The 15,139-nt window shown below is 37.7% G+C and overlaps 1 protein-coding gene across 1 annotated transcript in view; it reads left to right on the forward strand.

Moving 5' to 3' along the window:
- Positions 1 to 15,139, forward strand: part of CNTNAP4 (contactin associated protein family member 4) — a 284,718-nt gene that overhangs the window by 230,617 nt on the left and 38,962 nt on the right. The window contains exons 16-17 of the mRNA XM_049786330.1: positions 13,350 to 13,520; positions 14,367 to 14,585. Of these exons, the coding sequence (XP_049642287.1) occupies positions 13,350 to 13,520; positions 14,367 to 14,585 (390 nt within the window). The remainder of the gene's footprint in view (positions 1 to 13,349; positions 13,521 to 14,366; positions 14,586 to 15,139) is intronic.

Raw genomic sequence — 15,139 nt, forward strand, 5'->3', positions numbered from 1 at the left:
ATGCTAAGGAGAAGGAATTAACACATGGAGTGAGGTTCCCCCATTGCCTTCCATCCTGCAGCAGGAAGCAAACATGTAGACCATTGTGAATCTTGCTCTGTGACCTCTTGACATGTTTTCCTTCATTTGTAAAAATCTCCCCAGTCCTTTAAGTAAAACCTTTCACACTCGAGAGTCAATGCCTGCCTTCTGGATGTCTCTAGAGAAGACAGGCCTTCACTTTTAAAAAATATGGAACATATTACAAAGATGTATTTCTCATACTGGCTTTTAATTATTTTTGAGACTCTCAAGAGCAGGGTCCATTGCTCATTTATTATTGTGTTTCTGGCACCTAGTACATTACCTGTTACATGAAAGATAATCAATAAATAGCCGTTTATGAAAGAATGGGAATGATCCATCATTTACAGCCCAAGAAGCCTCAAGCTTGTGAGTTACTTGTTAGAGACAGGAATACGTTTTTTGATTGTCTAAGCAATTAAGTGATATGCGAGTATGTACTTTCAGTGAGAAGAGTTTAGATGATATTGAAAGGCCTATTCCGATTAAAGTCGCCGCATAATAGAAAGAGAATCTAGTTCCATCTGAGTCATTTCTCATCAGTGCTTTCAGGCAAGTGACAGTGAACACGATTTCAAGAAAGCACATAATTTTACTTAATATGAAGACTCTCTGCATTTTACTCCGTTAACAAAATTGAGCTTTTATAAGAATGAAGCACTTTCTCCTGCTAAGGAAAAAAAATACTACTTTTTTGGGGGTGGGGGAGACTGTTCTTTGGAAAAGAATGACATTCCTAACTCAAATTGAAGTTTAAAAAATGTCAGACATGCGAGGAAAGAAAAACTCTACCACTTTCAAAAGATTCTTTGCTCTCTCCCCTTATTTTTGGAGAATGGAAATCATGCTCAGTCTCAGAACTGCAATGAGAGCCTGTTGTGAAAACTTTAGACACAGTTGTATAAATGAAATGATAAAAGTAATTTAATTTTCAAATTACTCTTTTAAATATTAATGGCTTACTTGATAGAGTCATTACAAACATTTAAAGATGCAGCAATGTCAGAGCGTAATAATTACTCAGAGAAACACCACTTGGAAACATGATTAAGACTTGCGAGTATTAGCCCAGATGTGGCTCTCTTGCTTGCACCCCCCACTTTCCTCTTTATGACCTCATCGACCCCATTAATATAAAAACACAGAATTCATGCTCTCGGTGTCTTTTCACGTCCTATGGAACTGCTGACTTGCAGCCCTGTTGAAGGTTTTTAATACTTCTTGGTTTTTAATACCAAGTTGCTTTCCATGTCATAGATTCCCCACATTTTTTCATCTGTCAATCAGTTGATGAATCTTAGGGTTGGTTCCATTTTTTGGTGATTATGACGTAGGTGTCTGTGAACACTCGTGTGTGTGTGTGTGTGTGTGTGTGTGTGCATGTGTGTGTATATGTGTGTGTGTGTGTGTGGTTAGTTGTTTCTATGCCTCTTGTAAATTTTCAGGGTTTTAAAATAAAAATTTTTTAGAAACTGGTGTGACATTTGAGGCTGTGCTTGGTGATTGTGACCAGTTTGTACCTGTAACCTCAGTTTGATCTGCTCTTGGAAATGCAGCCAGCTTTCCTGCCCAGCTTTCCTTGAGAGTTTTCAGTTATATCCATTTCTGAGGAAGGAATATTTGATTTTTATTTCCTTCCCAAAGGTTTATATGTGATTTCTTTTTAGAGTTCTTTCAAACTTTAAGGTATTAGTCTATTTATTGTCTTTATAATTCTTGTACAGGGACTAATGTTCTCTGTATCATCTCAATTTAGTATATGTGCTGCCGAAGCGAGCATGATTGTCTTTATTATACTTAAGAAAGGAGAGATAGATGGAGAGAGACAGAGAGAAGGGGAGGAGGAAGAGAAGTAGGGAGAGAGGAGTTTGAACACACTTTCCTCCTGTTAGAAATATGTACAAAGTGTTCCTTAATGTTCCTTAATTTTCTGGTAATCTAACGTTGCTGAAGAGAAATTTGAGAACTTATTTTTCCACCTTGTAGAATACTTGCTTTTTCTGACTGAAAGTTTAAGGAATAATCATCCTAAACGTCAGTAACTTTGGACCAGAGTGATAGAGCAGCATGGAGGGTATTTGCCTTGCATGCAGCCAGACTGAGTTAAATCCCTTGGCATTCCATATGGTCCTCCAAGCCTGCCAGAAGTGATTCCTTAGAATTGAGCCAAGAGTAACCTCCTGAGTTCTGCCGAGTATGGCCTAACCCTCCCCCGCAAAAAAAAGATAACAAGAATGCATCTCAGTGTTGTGTCCAGATAACTAAATTTGCCATAAATAGGATGTGATGTAGTGTGAAATGCACACGTCCATACATTTTATATGTATTTTATAAGCTGCTGAAAGAATTGTTGCAAACATTATCTAGATGCCTGCTCCCAGTTCCATCTAGGAGTATTTTTGACTCATTGACATCTGAAAGTTTCAGGCTACTTTGTTCGATGTATCTCTCCTCAATTAATTATGTTTATTCAAGGCATCTCCCAAACCTACATTGTTAGATAAGATTCTAGTTTCATGCTCTAAGATCTTGTCATTGAAATGAGTTTCTTCATGCAGGCGGCATTGACGTGCTCAGCTGTCTGAAAAACCACAGCTGCCCAGAATGCATTAAATAATCAAAGGTCCTTGTAGACAATAAACAGCTTTGCAGAAGTTACATTCTGAGTCTAGAGAAAGGTATTGACTGGCAATTTGGTTAATTTCTGTTTGAGAGAGTGGAGTGGGAGAGTTCCTTTCCATTTGTCTGGCAACATATTGAGAATCAATTTCTTTTAACAGATAGGTTTATGATTTTGCAAGTTGTTCTGTGCCCAATTGTCTTCTAACATTGGGACAATTTTTATTTTTCCATTTAATTTTATCTCCATGGATTACTTTATTTAATTCCTTGGAAGTTTCTCCCTTTACATTATCTTTTTGTGTGTGTGTGTATATATATATATATATATCTATATATATATATATATATATATATATATATATATATATATATATATATATATATATATGAACAACCTTGGAACCAGTTCTTTATTTAAACACAGTGTTGTTTAAACACAAGGTTGTTCATAATACAGCTTTTTTGTTTTTTTGTTGTCCACAGATACAAAATTGTTCAGTTTGAGTTTCAATCATACAATGTCCAACACCCTTCATGAATGCACAATTACCACCACCAATGTCCCCAGTTTCCCACCCTCACTGCCTGCCTCTGGGTAGACATCTCTCTCTCTCTCTCTCTCTCTCTCTCTCTCTCTCTCTCTCTCTCTCTCTCTCTCTCTCTCCCTCCCTCCCTCTCTCTCTCTCTCCCTCCCCCCCTCTCTCTCTCCCCCCTGCCCTGCCCTGCCCTCCCCTGCCCTGCCCTCCCCCGCCTTCCCCTGCCCTCCCCTCCCCTCCTCTCCCCTTTCTTCCTCCCCTTCCCTCTCCCCTCCTCTCCTCTCTTTTCCCCACCACTTTTAGACCCTGTGTAGTGTGCAATATTGTTACATGATGCCTATCACTTTATCTCATTTCAGGACCCAACCCTAAATGATCACTCTGAACAAAAATTCTTTCCTTTTACCCATCTTTCTCTTTCTCTTCCCTTTCTCTTCCTTGTCCCCCACACAACCTCATTTTCTCATTCTAATTATTTACCAAAGTATTGAACAAACTAGGCTCAGGAGATCTAAGCTTTCTGCTCGCTAGTGTGATAAAGGAAATCTTATCTCTTTCAACAACTATTTATTAAACTCATAAATGTGCTGTTTTAGAGAGATATGATGAGAAAATTAGGTAGGGAGGGAGGATAAAAGTAAATAAAATAGAAAAATATGTCTATTTCCCTGGAACCTTGGAGCTTGTGTTCTTTCGTAGGTGGTGGAGATATAAATAAATAAATAAAAATGGCAGTAATATGATATTACTAGTAAGAATTGTGAAGAAAATATACTTAAGGTTTCTGTCACTTTTTCATGTTTTAATATTTTGCTTCTTTTAGTCTCACTAATATTCCATTAGCTCACACAAATATTCCATTGTCTGGAAATACCACAGATTTTTCCTTTAATTGACCTTCAAAAGAATACCTTAGTTACTGCCCATCTTTTGGCAATTATGAATAATGCTTCTATAAATATCATTGTGCCTTTTTTTTTTTGATGTGTGTGGACATACATTTTCAACTCATTTGGGCAAATACCAAAGAAGGTGAGAACGACTGTGTCTTGAATTTATAATATGTGCTCCTTTGTATATTAAATATTTCAGTTTCTTAGATTAAAGAAAATAGGTTACTTAAAATAGAATGTCACACTTGGAAGGATCCTTTTTCTGGTGCCTGGTTCAACTCTGCACACTTTTCAACTTCATTCTCACCTTCAGAGTCCTGATTAATAACACAATGTGAAACATATATCAACTCTAGTCATTTCATTTACTATTTTGTACCTCTTACACCTAGACTGAAAGGATTGTAAGTAAGCTTGTCCCCAAATTCCTTCAACTTCTAAAATAAATGTGTGTTGAAATAATTAAAGTATCTACATACGTACCACCTCTGTGTTGGTATTAAGACAATTGGGATATCATTGTATAAAAAAAAGTCTTTGATTATAAAAGTCACTTCTATTTTCCTTCCTATTTTATTCTAATTTTGAAAGAATTTCTGAAATATTTCTATTTTATTTCCAGGAGGTTTGCTTTATTTTTTGCTCTACCTACTCATTAAGTAGGGAGTAGGAAAGAAAAAAAGCATTGTTTGCTCTAAGAAAATGTCTACAAGTAGCTATTTATATTTTTCTTACATCTACACATGAATATAAAAACAACACACTGTGATTCTCTTTAGCCAGGCTTTTCTGTTCTTCAATTTTATCTTTCTGCTATTGATTCCAATCAAGATTCACTAAGAATTAAAAATAATCATGGAAGTAATAATCTAGAAGAAATAAAAATAAAATAAAAATAATAATGATACAGAAGAAAAGCCAGTGAATTAGAAGCTCATGTTCTTTAACCTTTTTGGACATTTACCAAAGTATTGAACAAACTGGGCTCAGGAGATCTAAGCTTTCTGCTCGCTAGTGTGATAAAGGAAATCTTATCTCTTTCAACAACTATTTATTAAACTCACAAATGGGCGATGTTTTAGAGAGATATGATGAGACCAGCACAACATACTAGCACACAGACTGACAGTTATAACTAAGTTGGTAGACCAATAGTTTTCAACCTTCCCATTCCTATGAACTAATAGTTGAAGACTAGTCTTTTAAACAGTATGTAGATTTTTGTGTCCTAATAGTTTAATTTATGTCAACAACTTTTATCAGCTTATTTTTGGTGTCAATTGGTAAGTGTTCAAAGATATTTTGAGCATATAAAATGTCCCTCTGATCAGCAATTGAACTTTTAAAAAAAGTTTTACTTTTAAGAAAGGGCTCATTGAAATGTTGCATGCAATTTTTGCACTATGCCTAGGCAGTGTATATACATTTGGTATAAAAAATCTGATCCATAAAAGGAAAAATGGATAAATTAGACTCTCCCAAAATAAATTTTTACTCTGAAAGTTCCTGTCAGAGGAGATGCAATGACAGACTGTAGGCTGAGAGAAATAACTGCAAACCACATAACCAACACAGGATGAGTCTCGGGGATATATAAAGAACCTTCAAATGCTAGAGGGGAAAGGAAAAAACAAGCAATCTCATAGAAATATGGATTCTGTGAACCAACTATTTCCTCCCTTCAAAACTTATGTTCAAGCCATCATCTTCCATTTGACTAATTGGCCCAGAGGGGCTTTAAAGAGGAAGAGTCAAGTGTGTTTATTAGAGGAACCCTAATTGGAAATGACTGATGTCCTTCTGGGAAGAAATCCTGGGAACTCCCCACGTTGTTTCCCTGCTTGTAGAAGAAAAGCCTCAGAATGATGTCTAGTTCAACTCCTATGGAAAATAGTATGGAGGGTTCTCAGTGAATCAAACTGCTTGCTATATGACCCAGAAATTCTGCTTTTGGGTATTTATCCCCAAGACAGAAAAACACTCATCCAAAAGGATGTGTACACACTACTATTGATTGCAGCACCTCAGTACAATAGCTAAGAGTTGGGATCAATCAAGATGTCCAACAACATATGAGTAGATCAGGAAGATGTGATACATATAAAATGGAATATTGCATAGCTGTAAGGAATGATGCCATCATGTAATTTCCTGCAACATGGATGAAGCTAGAAGGTATTATACTAAATGAAGTTAATCAGAAGAAGGAGGATGAATACAAGATGATATCACTTATATGCAAAAGAAATGCAATGGCTTAATTGGGGGTTGTCAAGAACACTGTACGCCCCAGAATAGAGTGAAGAGAAGGGAAGAAATTGAATGAAGGAGGAAAAGATGCATACAAAATTACAAGACAAGATCTAAAGGACTTCAGGTGCATTGGCATGGTTAAGAAAGGACAGTACTAAATATCAAAGAAAGAGTCAGTCAACAACAGTAAAATGATGAGACCCAAACTTTAAAAACCAAACTTAAGCTACCTGTTCTGATGGTAGGCTGAGGTGGAGGGTGGAGACATGGGATGGATTCTGAAAACATTGGTGGTGGTGGAGGGAGGTTAATACTCGTGGTGGGATTAGCCCTGAAACATTATGTTTAAAATACAACTATGCATAACTTGGTAAAATACAATGGTTTAAATGGACATTTTTAAATTAAAAAAAAGAAAATGAATCCAAAGGGGGAAAGAGAAAGACCTGGAGAGGATTCAGTGATAAGCAGTCTTGTGTAAACCATTGCATGAGTAAGAGACATGGGAGCTGTCGCTGAACACTGCCGATGTTGAATAAGTGCCTGAAGGATATTTAGCCATTAAATACAAGGCAAAACCAGGAGTCTCCACAGCATGACTTTCAAAGTGGTCACAAGCAAAGCAAAACTAGAAACATCACCAAGTTCTGGCCAGGATCAGAGAAGCTGGACTTCTCAAATGTTGCAAGTAGAAATGTACAAATAGGACATGGCCCCTCTGGAAAAGAGTTTTCATTGCAAAGAAAACACAGGGGGCTCTGATATTAGCTCAGCGATTGTACCCCTGGGCTTTTATTCCAGAGAACTGTAAACTTACATTTTTACACTTGCACCTAACTGTTCATAGCAGCGGTATTTGAAGTAACTGAAGACTTAGAAACCATTTAGACGTTTTTCAACAGGTGAAGAGTTAAATTTTGCTGTCGCTATCCCTTCTACTGTCCAGCACATGCCTTGTATAGGTGATAACCTGATTCCTGGCACCATATGGTTACCCTAAGTACTGCTAAGTGTTGTTCTGAAACTAACAGAATAGCAACAAAAAAAAAGTGTAACAGGAAAGGAAAGGATGAGGAATATACTTGCTGACAGGGAGAGAAATCTCTGCATGGTGATTCTGTCAATGTTGCCATCCTTGATAATGAACTGGTTCCCACTAGGTGAAATTAAGTAAAGAAATTTAGATTCTTTCTGCCATTTCTAATAACTGCATGGAAGTCAGAAATTATCTCAGAATAAAAAATTGTAATGGAAAAAAACTGATTTGGTGACTAAAACTTGGATTGAATTCCTCACATCATGAGTATGTGCATATGTGACTATATACAGAATTTCTTTAGCTTTAAATATGGTATTTTGCATTTAGGAAGATTGAGGTGGCTAATAAATTATCCCTTGGTTTGGAACTCCCTACCTCCTTCCCTCCCTTCCTCCCTTCTTCCCTCCTTCCTTCCTTCCTTCCTTCCTTCCTTCCTTCCTTCCTTCCTTCCTTCCTTCCTTCCTTCCTTCTTTCTTTCCTTCCTTCCATCCTCCCTCCCTCCCTCCCTTCCTTCGTTCCTTCTATCCTTCTTCCCTCCCTCCTTCCCTCCCTCCCTCCCTTCCTTCTATCTTTCCTTCCTTCTATCCTTCCTCCCTCCCCCTCTCCCTCTCTTCCTTCCTTCCCTCTCTCTTTCTATCCCTTATTCCCTTTCTCCTGTTCTTCCCTCCCTCTGTTCCTCCCTCCCTCCTTCCCTTTCTCCCTTTCTCCCTCCATTCCTCCCTCTCTTCCTTCCTCCCTCACCTCCTTCCTTCCTTCCTCCCTCTCTATCTCCCTTTATTCCTTCCTCCTCTCCCCTCCCTCCCTCCCTCCCTCCCTCCCTCCCTCCCTCCCTCCCTTCCTTCCTTCCTTCCTTCCTTCCTTCCTTCCTTCCTTCCTTCCTTCCTTCCTTCCTTCCTTCCTTCCTTCCTTCCTTCCTTCCTTCCTTCCTTTCTTCCTTTCCAACATAGGTATATAATGAAACTTATAAAGATGCATGAAACTTATAAAGATGATTGAAAAAATGAAACTTACAAGGTACAAGAGGAGAAAAAGAAGAGGTACGTGTACAAGAGAGAACACAGGCTTCTTCAAAGTGAAAAATGACAAGCCAACTAAGAAACAGAGACAAACAAGTGAAATACGCATTGAAGGAAGAACATGGGCTTAAAGAGCAAGCTTGACTTGGCATTTCTATATTTCATTTAATTTTATCCTCTTTCAAGAAAGGTAGTGTTCCTAAACTCATTGAGTTCTTTGCATTACCTATTTTATGTTTTCATATATTAACCACACACCAACTAAGTGCTTTTCAAAAGAACCGTAGTGGGATTGGGGAGATGGCTCAACTCTTTCATGTTGGAGGCCTGGATTTAATTCCTGACATCACAAGTTCCCTTGAGCATTGAGCTAGTAGTTCCTCAACTACCAGTCCAGTGTAGCTCCAAACAACAATAACAACAAAACAGTGGTCTTAGCACATCGTATTGTTGAAATCTTTCTTTGTGTGGAGAAAAGTTCAGCAGATGAGATACTTGCCTGATATCAACCAACCTCAAATTGAAACATAAACTACATGTTGGACCATAAGTCATTGCATTTGTGTCAGATACAGCCAGTCTCTTTTCTTTTTTTATTTTTTGAACATACCAAATCTTTATTTGTAAAACCACTAAAACAATGAAATAAAATGTGTGTTTGGGGGAGTACGGTCAAAGTGAGGGGGGAGTTGAGTCAAAGGAAGTAACTACTTGATTATTATAAGTGATACCTTAATTATTACTATCAAAATTATTTTTGATTAGAGACAATTTCAATTGTAAATATAGTTTACTCCTGGTTCTGCACTTGGGGATCACACCTGGTGTGTGTGTGTGTGTGTGTGTGTGTGTGTGTGTGTGTATACATGGCTCTGCGCTATGAAATCACTCCTGGCAGGCTCAGGGGACTATATGCGATGCCAGGTTTCCAACCACTGTCCTTCTGCATGCAAGGCAAATGCCCTATCTCCATGGTATCTCTCTGGCTGGCCCTAGGCTTGGTATATTTTTTTTTTATTGTGACCAAAGTGCATTACAAATCTTTCACTGCATCATTTATGGTACATAGTGACAATGAATGAGGGGCATTCCCACCACCAGTGCTGTCCTCCCTCTGCCCCTATTCCCAGCATGCATCCCACATCTCCCTCCTCTACCCCCCAGTATGCCAGTGCAACTGGTCTCCACTTTACAGTTTGTTGTATATTGAGCATCCATTCCACCGTCATTGGAGATAAAAAGGATAAGAAAAAGGGGAGAAAAAATATTTGGTGACAACTACCAAAAAAAAGAAAGGAGAAAAGAAAAAAAAGAAAAATGGAAGAAAAAAGAAAAAAAATGGACCCAGCAAATAAAAATAAAAATAAATCTCTAAATAATAACCACAAGTGTGAAAAAGAGAAAAGTGGAAGAAGAAAGAGAAGGAAAATAAAGTCAAAAACTAACAAATCAAAACAAAACAAGTATAGGTGCTGGAGTGGTAGGGTTTGGCGTTCCCCCCACTTTTTTTTTTTCATAAGCATAGTAAGCATTAGGGAAGAAAGGGAATTCCCGTGGCCTAAGAAATTCAGGGTTTCTCCATCCTTGAAGCATACCATCATAGGATCAACTCCTGGCTCCATATATACTCATTACCCCATCCCAAAGGCTTTTTTGTGATGCCAGGAAAGTTTCCTCTCGGTTGTGTGTGAGAAAATCAAGCCACTGTATCTAGCGATCTTGGTATTTGCGCAGGTTATAGGTCAGGGTCTAGGATAGAGTCTCTACCAGAGGTTCCTATCCATTGTTGTTGTGGTGTTCAGTCTTCTGTAACACTTGCTCCCTGTTTTCATTCAAAAATTATAAATTAAAAAAATGAGTTTTAGTAAGAAAAGACACTGCTTCAGAGGATACAGTATGAATACGGGAGGAGTTTCCCTCTTCCCCTCTCCCCCCAGAGCCCAGTTGCCAAACCTGGCCCTGAAGACCAGGGGGTATCTTTGACATTATTCTTGAAACATCACCCAGCAACAGCCATTTCCATAGCATTTCTAGTGTATTAGGTCTTGAAAGTACTGTAGCAATGCCTCAAAGAATGCAGCAGACTGCACACAGATTACAGGTGAACCCTCCACATGATAAAAAGAGCATCCATGAATTTGGTTGTACCTGATGTCCTGGAACCAATATCCAGAGATACCGGGTGGGATGGTCAGTTCTATTGCATCTAATTGAAAATTTTTCCTTGAATAATTATGGTCATGAAGTATTCAACACTCGTAATTAATCACTTGGAATAAAACATCATGATTTGTTCCTGTTGGGATGATGAAAGGGATCCTTCCCCTTCTGGCTGGAATTCATGCAGCTCAAACTGCATTCGGGTCCGCTGCCACTGCAGCTCAGGGATCTGTAACCAGGCAAATGAACGAATCCTTCAAAAGGCTGCATCTCTCCTGCTGCTGGCTGCCTGCTGGCCTCAGCTCTGCCAGCCTTCTTTCAGGCTACCCACAGTCTCCTGGGGCCTTTCGAGGCACAAATGAAAAAGAGCAAAGATGGCCTATACCGTGACTATTATTTGATCTTAGAAATATTGGCCTTTGCTTTCTTTATAATTGTTTCTGAATGAGTGGGGATTTTATACTCCAATATAGTCTTCCCACTTCATTTTTTTTCTTGCCCATGGAAAATCTGTGGAATAAGGCAACAACTAGACAAACTTGGTTCTGTAACTAACGCATTTTACATGCGTTAAACTACTAGGGTGTTTAAACTACCCCAGGTAATCAAGTGTTTTCATTACTATAAAACATTTACTGCAAAGATAACAGCTATTCAGAAAATGGCTCTTCTGCTCCAGATAGTTCCCACAGCTTTCTTCAGGATACTTTTGGGGGCTACTTTTGAAATAAAAGTGACACAAATGAAATATTATGTCTTCAAGTAATATCTAATTTAGACATTGAAATAATTTGTAATGTACCTCCACTCTGTACCTAAAATACTACTGTGAATGATTTGTAATCCACTTTGGTCAAAATAAAAATTATTAATAAAAAAGAGTCCATAATTTAAAATTATCACTATCTTTTCATTTTTATTTATCAAACATTTCACCAGAAGTGCCTTCTGAAAATTGGCCAGGTCAGAATTTTTAAAAGCACCAAACACTGGGTGGTCAGTGAATTAATATTTTGTACTTTCCTTTGCATTATTTTTTGTTTGTTTGTTTGTTTGCTTTTGTTTGTTTTGGGGGCCACACCCATTTGATGCTCAGGGATTACTTCTGGCTAAGTGCTCTGAAATTGCCCCTGGCTTGGGAGGACCATATGGGACGCCCAGGGATCGAACCGTGGTCTTTCCTTGGCTAGCGCTCGCAAGGCAGACACCTTACCTCTAGCGCCACCTCACCGGCCCAGCATTCTTTACTAAAGATCAAAATTTCTAAGCGTAAAACTACTATAAAGGGAGGAAAAGGAATAGACTTGACCCCCACATCTAAATCAACCTTTCATTTGACTTTGGTGGGTGGGAGGGTGGGGACTGGAGGGGGATTCCTCAAGTCTTCACAGCTGAATAAATTCAGCCATAAAAATGGGCCACATGTGAACTGAGAATTGATATCTCAGTCAATTCCAGAAGAGAAACAGAAAAAAAAAAAAGGGTTCAATACTGTTTGGTCCAGAATTGATAGAAAATAAATGTAAATCTCAGTAGAAGGAGCGTCAAGTTTGAGAGTTTTTTAAAACTCTAGTTGGATAAGTTTGTTCTCAGTGAACGTAATGAGCTATTGTTTTGAACTCTACTGTGTTCTCACATCAGAGAATCAATATTCTTTCTTCTAGGAAGGTAATTTAGCTGGAATTTTATCCATTGGTGTGATTTCATGTGGAGCAATTGTTAAACGCCAGTGTGTGTGTGTGTGTGTGTGTGTGTGTGTGTGTGTGTGTGTGTACTTGATGTGTCAAGAACTTGCTGGTAACAATAGTTCATTTTTCTGACAATGAAGTTCATCACCCACACATCGTTCCAGTTGGATTTTACTCCTGTCACATGCCATGATATTCATATTCATATTTTATTTTGCATTTTTTTCATTTATGGCCCACAGTATTTTTTAAAAAGAAGTTGCATGTAGAATCAAATAAATGAATGAGATAATGAAGATAAATTCCATTTGGAGAGAAATCGAATTAATTTTATAATTCCCTAAATATTTTCCAGATCTCTTAAATTATACCCTTACCTTGGAATCATTCCTCCTTTATTTTTAAGCATTTCAAAACTTCTTGAAAACCACTTTCCAATTGTTTATCTGCAGCGCTATCATAAGCAAAGCAAAAGACACCTTTGAATGAGAAGACATTTTATTAAGACTATCAGCTTGGCAGGAAGAAGCAGTATCTTGATCTTTAATTATATGAGAATATTTAGAACGCCAATCTCAGTTTGGGAAATTACAGGGCCCATTAATGAAAACAGTTTGTTGAAAATAGAACTCTGTGAAGTATGTGTGTTAGAAGTGTTAGACTAAAAAGCGCTTTGAGTTACTTAAGGATTTTTGTTATTCAAAGTCATGTAGGTGTTTAAATTCTCAAGTTAGAACAAAAATGAAGTCTTTTTTTAAATGAATGTTTGGCCAATTCTTCTCATTTCTCCTTGGCAGAGGATGGTATTTTGATTAGGGCTGCTTTTCTTATGTGAATTAGAGGATTCAGACCTTTCTTGTGCATTTTGGAAGAAATCCAGAATTTTGATCCTTGTAAAATTTCTAATTGTAGGCTCATATCCTGTAACTGTATAGTACATGGAAAAAGGGGAAAACATGTTGGTATAAATTAGCACTACCTTAACAGTAATACTGCTAAAACCAGAAGGTGTACTTTCTGTCACTTATTTTATTTGATCATTGTTTTTGTTTTCTCTTAAAATATACTAAACACTACAGGATCCTTTTGGAATTCAGCATCCTTCAATACTGAAGCGTCCTACCTTCATTTTCCTACTCTGCATGGAGAACTTAGTGCTGATGTGTCCTTCTTTTTTAAGACAACAGCCTCATCTGGGGTATTTTTAGAGAACCTGGGAATTACTGACTTCATACGAATAGAGTTACGCTGTAAGTCACCTTTATCAAGAAAGGCTGGCAGAGGTGTGGAGGGGTGGGGTTCCTAGTTAGTAGAGATCTTTCATTGATTTGGATAGTCTTATGTTTCTTCTTTATCAGCTGAGACTTTTTTTGTGTCCTCTTGATGAAAAGTCTCTAGTCTTTAACATTTTTGCAAAATTGCTTTTTGATATTTAACATGCTAATATCAGAAAAAATTTCTCTGGAACCATTTTAAGAAGGGGTTGGCTTGTTTATTTATTTATTTATTTATTTATTTATTTGAGGCTACATCCAGTGATACTATGGGGCTAGCAAGAGTCTATTTCTGGCTCTGTGCCCAGGCATCACTCCTGGAATGCTGAGAATTGAACTGAGTTAGTTGCAAGCAAGGCAGGCACTTAACCGTGGTACTATTCCTCTGATCTTTTAAGAAGAGTTTCAAGTGAAAACAATCAAAATTTTCCTCAAAACTGTGTCCAATTAATTAACAAAATTAATTAAATCAACTAGTCATATTATTTTGGTATACTCAGATTGTTTTCATAGTTGGTAATATGAATTGTATATTTTAAGTTTATATACACATTGAATCATTATATATTAATAAAATGCCAATGCCACTTAGCTTTCTTATTTGGGATAAGTAAATAGCTTGTTTTTATTTGTCACTCTGAAAAATGAACTCAGTTCTTTAAATGAACACATTCTTTGGCTGTTCTATACTGATGTTATTTGTACCTTCTGTATAACTCAACCATAGATGTAACATTGAACGATTGTTAGCTTAAGAATGGTAAAGACTCAGCTCACAGCATGTAAACTAACCTGAATAATCTCCATGTTTGACATTTCTAGCTCCATCAATAGTGACTTTTTCATTTGATGTGGGCAATGGGCCTTTGGAAATCTCGGTGCAATCACCAACTCACTTCAATGACAACCAGTGGCACCAGGTGAGGGTGGAAAGGAACATGCAAGAAGCATCCATCCAGGTGGACCAGCTCACTCCAAAGACTCAGCCTGCCCCAGCAGATGGGCATGTCCTCTTACAGCTCAACAGCCAACTCTTCGTGGGTAAGTTCCTCTTCTTACAAGTTTGTTACTTGATTGTATGACAGCAAGATAACACCAACTTTAAATATAATGATGATGGAAATGAACTGCCATCTACTGCGAACCTAATTTTCAGACTGTACCAGATATTTTAACTCCTTAGAAGTAACTTGTAAAACAGGTAATCTGCTCTACAGAGATCACTGAGGTTTAGATGGTTAAAGTGACATGGTTCCGAAGGCTTTGTGGTTGACTACACATTCAAAATATTGCAAATATTTTTTTTCACTTTCTTTTAACATGTGTCCTTCTCATCTGATATATGAGAAGTTTCTCTTCATTTTCAGAGGAGTTAATGATCCCTCCAAAGAATTCTAGGCAACTCTGTCAATGCAGGCCAATAGGACAAAGAGAAAGAAAGCAGTACAGTAGAAAGCCATGGCCTGATCTATGTCACAGTATTTCTGCCTGGGAGGCGGGGGCACTGTTCAAAACATTCCTCTGACACCTACTTCTTACTCCTCTCCACATGTTCCTTTATTTCATCTGGTACTTACAGGCTTGAGAGTAAACCT

This window comes from Suncus etruscus, chromosome 14 (genome assembly GCF_024139225.1).
Source record: "Suncus etruscus isolate mSunEtr1 chromosome 14, mSunEtr1.pri.cur, whole genome shotgun sequence".
NCBI classification, from domain to species: domain Eukaryota; kingdom Metazoa; phylum Chordata; class Mammalia; order Eulipotyphla; family Soricidae; genus Suncus; species Suncus etruscus.